This window comes from Pteropus vampyrus, unplaced genomic scaffold (genome assembly GCF_000151845.1).
Source record: "Pteropus vampyrus isolate Shadow unplaced genomic scaffold, Pvam_2.0 Scaffold513, whole genome shotgun sequence".
In the NCBI taxonomy this organism is placed as follows: domain Eukaryota; kingdom Metazoa; phylum Chordata; class Mammalia; order Chiroptera; family Pteropodidae; genus Pteropus; species Pteropus vampyrus.
Window position 1 is genome coordinate 141194 of NW_011889294.1, and position 6020 is coordinate 147213.

The 6020-nt window shown below is 45.3% G+C and overlaps 1 protein-coding gene across 2 annotated transcripts in view; it reads right to left on the reverse strand.

Annotated features, from left to right (window-relative positions):
• RBM17 (RNA binding motif protein 17) overlaps nt 1-6020 on the reverse strand; it is a 25284-nt gene that overhangs the window by 16092 nt on the left and 3172 nt on the right. For both annotated transcript variants that reach the window (XM_011383327.2, XM_011383328.2), the window contains exon 2: nt 976-1113. In XM_011383327.2, the coding sequence (XP_011381629.1) occupies nt 976-1098 (123 nt within the window). In that variant the 5' untranslated portion in view covers nt 1099-1113. The remainder of the gene's footprint in view (nt 1-975; nt 1114-6020) is intronic.

Sequence of the window (6020 nt, forward strand, 5' to 3'; positions counted from 1 at the left end):
CCCGACGGGATCGTTTTAAAGTAAACCCCAGAAATCACATCATTTTATCAGTAAATATTTCAGTATGTATCTCTAAAGCAATTTTTCCCAACTTCCTTTTTCTTCCCCTATAGCGTTCCCCAAGTAACCTTTTCATACATTTTCCCCATCCATAAAATTTCAGTCCCAGATACATTATATACCCCTCACGTTCTTTATGTATATCTCTGCTTTATACATAAAAAGAGCAAGGTTTTTTTCACCTCCTTAGGACCAATACTCGCCCCATCTGGGGCCACAGCCTCTATTGGGGATGCACACTCTAAAACCCAAGGGCCCTTAAAACAGTAAACAACCCGTACTGCCACTCTCATTCCTAAAAGTACTCGACAATAACGTTTTAATATCAAATATCCAGTGGACAGCTACGTGTTTAATGTTTTGCATGCTGAACAATCTCAAGGGTGTTGCCAAAGCCCAACATGTACATAACAGGAACAAAAACGAGCCCCGGCCTGTGTCCGCCAGACACACTCGGCACCAGCCGGAGTCCTCAGTGGTGCACGCACGTCACCACAGCTTAGTGATTACCGCGGAGCCTCCCTCCTCCCAGAGCTGTTCCCAAGCCACCCACAATCAACAGCAGGAGTGCCACCCAAAGTATAGGCTCCCGGGTCCCCGACCCAGAACCAGGATTCACCAGCCTATCAGGAGCAGGCTACTGAAGCAGCATTTCAACCAAGTCCGCAAGGTCGGACACAGAGTTTGCAAACCTATGTCACTGCTGGAAACTGAGCACCGCTTTTCATCACCAGAATCTCTGAAACAGTTCCATCCACCCCCAGGAGTCCGGAGAAGCAAAGTGACCTTACACCCCTTACTCCTCTCCACCCAGAGCCTCTCCCCCGCATAAATGTCTGTCCCTGCAGAGTCCATGACAAGGCAGGAGAGCAAGCTGCCCCGGGGCCTTCCGCTTCACTCTGTGGCTGATCTCACCTTCGCCTGGGTGAGGGCCGCCTTCTTCACCTGAAGCTGAGACTGCAGCAGCTTGAAGTTCTTGGACCAGCCTTCCGTCTTCGAGTCGCTGGTCTCCACTCCCAGGTCATCATACAGGGACATCTTTCCAGTTTACCGCTGAAATAAAGGCAAGGGGGTGAGGCTTAAAGAACACGAAACAGAGTCAGGATTTCAAATCTTCCGCTGTGGAAATAACTCAGTATCATGGAATTTTAGAGGTACAATGTATTTGGGGGGGGTGCCTAGGCCAGAAAGCTTCGGCGACAGAAGCCAAAACGCCTGCTGTCTCCAACCAGTGCCCCCTCTGACACATGAAGCCATACCTATGTGTTGTTTTAAAATTAAACCCCTAGAATTAACTTTCCTATCTATAAGGTCATGTGAAGCTGGCAGGCTCTGCAGCATACGCTGAGCCAAAAGTGGCAGTTCCAGGTTCAGACATTATTACTTCATACATCCAATTAAAGTCCCATTTTGTCTCAATAGTGAACAGTAGAAGCCTCACGAAAAACACCAACTACAGGTTCATTTAGCAAAATTAGCTACCCTTTTATAAAGAAAATTTAAACATGCCTAGAAATTAAAACTGGAAATGACCTCACAGATGCCGCACTTCGATGGCTTACTGCGGGGAGAGTAGACAGTTAGTTCTTGAACAACCTGATCTCCTCGCATCCTACCAAAGAGAAACCGGTAACCTTCGATGACACTGACTACCAAGAGATAGCCAGCGACAAAACATCCCTGCAGAATATAAGATGACAACGGCGACCGTTCACATTCATCTGGCCCCAGAGGCCGGCACAGGCTACAGATGGCTAGCGGAGGGAGGTCACAGTGGGAGGCTCATTTCAAAGCCAGGCAGGTGACCCCCACCGCCCCTGCCAGGAACCCCGAATGCCACCTTTAAAAAACCTCAGCATTCTGGAACCCACGATATGGCCCACTTCGCAAAAGAAGAAATCAATCTCTTTCTCACAGATGGAAAGAAAAAAATTTTTTGATTGAAATTCCTAAATTGCAAGTAAACGCTTACACAGGGAGCTTCTGATTTATGGACACGTTCCAAAAGCCTGTCAGTTCCCAGGCCCGGACAGTGTTTTGCCACGGAAACCGTGTTGGACAAATCCTGTTCCACCTGTGTCTGAGGACAAGCAGGCGATACAGACAAGGAAAATATTTAATTTCCCCCCAGGGTTACGTCTGACGCAGGACGAAATTCTCTCTCTGGTGTACGCTTACTTCTCCAGCCTTCTACGACTGGGGTTCTAAGTCCCTGCTGCCCCAACACCTGGGCTGACCTGGGTTCCACTTTGTGTGGGGTGGACACCAGCTTTAACCCCCGAGAACAGCTGTTCTGGTTTCGGGCAGCAGTGCTCTCTGCCTGGAAGTCAGTATCCCACTAAACTGTTCCTGCCTCTTAACATCTGGACCCTCGGATTACCTGAAAGTGATGACAGCTCGTAGCTCCGAATTCTAAAGGAAAGGCCCCCAAGGCAGCACAGCAGCAGCGTGAATGAAAGCTGACTGCTCCAAGAATCGCCTGAAATCGAGGAATGCCTACATGTGCTCCTTCTCATTACGGCTTCTTTGCAACTCACCAGCTCAGCTTATAGCACGGACAGAATTTGCCAGACAGCATATCCAACAGGGAAATAAATGTCCACTGCCTTGAGTGCCAGACAAAGAGAACATTTTATTCAGGAACTTGGCAACGCCTTGTCCCATTAAGCTGGGGTCACTGAAGGTAAATGAGGAAAAAGTAAGGAACTCCATTTCTTAACTAAGCATGGCTGAAATACAACATCTTCTGAGTTTCATGGGAACCCCCTTGGGGCCTACTTTCAGTACCTGCTTTAATCCACAATGCCGTAAACGCCATCAACACCTAGATCCAGGTTGTGGAGTTCACTGCCTGTCCAGACCGAGATCACTGTCTGTCCCAGAGCTGAAGAGGAAGTCAGGCCAAATGCACAGTTAATACGCTACTTGCAAACCCCTCCCAATCCAGCTTTTCAGAATTTTCTGGCCAACAAGGACTTTTGGCTAGAAGGAAGAGCTCTGCACCAAAGAGCTTCAGAAGCTTCCAGGCACCCTTCTCCCAGCCTACCTCATAATCAAAACGAATGGTTCTTACCTGAATTTCAATTTAAATAAGATATCCTTAAACTTTAATATTAGTCTGAAAACCTCAAACAGAGCAACAGCAACAAAAATAATGGTGAATATCCAGCTTAATACTGTGGTTCTCAAAAAAACTACTTCAGAAATGACCATGCGTCTTTTAGCTAACCTAGCTTAATTTTTTGAGTCTTCTTCATCCAACTAGTCACCGAATCAAAACCTAGTAAAAACTATGGGTTCATTTGTTTTATCTTTCTTTATTCTTACAAAAGGGAAGACTAACATTCTGCGAAATGAATGTACGTGAAGCTTTGAGAAATTACAAACATAAATTATTAAAATTTGTTTGCAAACCAAACTCCACGTTACCTCTCCCAATATGGCTTCATAAGGAATTTGAGAACTTCATCAAAGGTGTTTACAGATGTCAGTGCCAAAGGGAATGAGTTGAGCACATGTCCGCTACGCTATGAAGGGATACTAGCTTATCTGTTTCTGCATCTCTGATTTCTGGCACAGAGTAGGCATTTAATAAACATTTGCTGAAATATTAATAATCAAATACAGTCTGTTCAGCCACATGACTCACCAGTGAACCTGCACAGTGCCCACAGGTTCACTGGAAAGTCAGAGTAGGCAAAAGGTGCTGGAGACAGATGGCGGTTACAGTCACACCGCATGAATGTACTTAAGGCCATGGTACCGCACGCTTAAACGAGGTGAAAATGGCACTTTTTATGTTACATCCATGGGACCCCCACACACACACACACGCACACACACGAACAGGTAAAAGGGAGGGGAGAGGGGGCGGGGTGACAGGTGCTGTCTAACTCTTGTACCTCTCCCTACCCAGGAAAGTACTCTCTCCTAGAAATACCTTTCCAAATTTTGGGGTTAAAAAAAATCAAGCAGTGTAGAGAATCTCTGCCTCCCACAGAGTTCTTTCATCTAAGAATCCAATATTTAACAAAGATTTCGTTGCTGAATTAACGAGTTTTCATGAGACCATATTTCCCGATTCCATTTCTAAATTGAAGAGGGTTTGTTGACAATTCCATTTGATTTGCCTTGATCTGCAGGCTTCAGAAATCATTATGCAGCCAAATCTTATGTTAAAAGTTCCCTGCTTCTGTTCTCAAAACCTATATTAGAAACGGATGTCCTATTACCATCATCTGCTAATTTTCTACAACAAGTGCTTGAAAATCAGATCTCTGCATCGCAGCAAAAGCAGAAGAGCTTTCTTCACCCTCCTCGGAAAATTCAAAGTTTTCACGGAACTTTGAATTCACAGCACTGCATTTAATCACAGCAACGACACACTTGTCATCCAGACACGCACGAATGGCCTGCTTTTAATTACTATAATGATACATGCACAGTGACTTCACCACCCAAAATGAGAGACCAGATCTGGACAAGAAGCCACCACACTCAACCCATGCGACCCACCCCAATCCCACTCAAGTGATTTCTCTGGCCCAGGGGTGAGCAGCGGCCTGAATCCCATTCTCGTTAATTCCTTGCTTTCCTCATTTTATATAATTGTATTTACATAGCTTTAGTGCATCTATTCCTTAAAAGACGTGGATGTTTTTATTTTGGCTGTTTTAAGCACTCATAAATATACCATAACCGATTCACTCATTCTCCCATTACTACCAGTGACATCACAAGTGCCTTGCCAAAACCCAGACCTGAACTTAATTCATGTGAGATGTTACTGAGATGACAGAACACATTTATTTCATGAAGTCTCGTGCCAGGTAATAAAAAATAGCACTGTCTAATATTTGGATGTACCTTAAGATGCCAGGATCAAATGCAAATACAAATAGCTGATTTTTATAACTTAAAATACCTATTTGTTTATTGTGACACCGGCCTTTCGATCAGCCACGCATCTTTCACCTATGCTCTGTTTAAGAAACACAGAAAACACAGTTCTGCCAAAAAAAAAACAACTTTTCAAGACTCTATCTAAGCTGGCAAATGATTTTTTTTAAACACGCGCAACTGGCAAAGAACGTGGAAGGCGTGGTCTCTGAAACGCCCCACCTACTCATCTTTCAAGAGCATCTTTGAAGCCTTTGGTGACTGCTACCCCCACATAACACTGTCTCCGATCTGTTCCCTCTGAACACACTTGGACAGGAGCGACTTTCACACGTTCTGCCCCAAATGGCTGACACACCTGTCTCTTACGATATCGTAAGCCCCTTAAAGGTAAAGGCTGTTTTGTCTTCGTCTTTTTATCTCCAGCTTAGCGCCACGCTTGAACACTAACCACCTTATAAGTATTTTCTAAATGTATCTGCATGGATGGAAAATGTTAATGCACCTACTTAAACCACAGTATTATGAAACGGTAAGACCTGCAGATCTGCCTCTTACAAACATAACTTACGGTAAGTGGGATCTGCTCTAAGTATGTATAGTAAGCTTTAAATAGTGCGCTATAATGGGAGAAAAAATATTGCAACCATACAACTAATAATGAGTCACCTGAGCTCTGAGTACCTAAAGAAGCAAGCCTGGTAAGATGAGACCTTCTAATCACTACGTAGGTATTTGTGTAGCATAAAGCAGGGGTCCCCAAGCCCCGGGCCATGGACTGGTACTGGTTCTGGCCTGTTAGGAACTGGGCCACACAGCAGGAGGTGAGCAGGAGCAGGCGCAGCTTCATCTGTATCTGTAGCCGCTCCCCAGCGCCAGCATCACCGCCTCAGCTCCGCCTCAGATTATCAGGCGTTAGGTTCTCATGGGAGCACCAGTCCCTGATGCCACAAAGGTTGGGGACCGCTGCCATAAAGTGAAAATGAAGCCAACAGACTGCAGGAAATCTACACGGACACAAGGGAACAGGAAGGAAGAGGCTACGAGGGGCAGTGCGCACT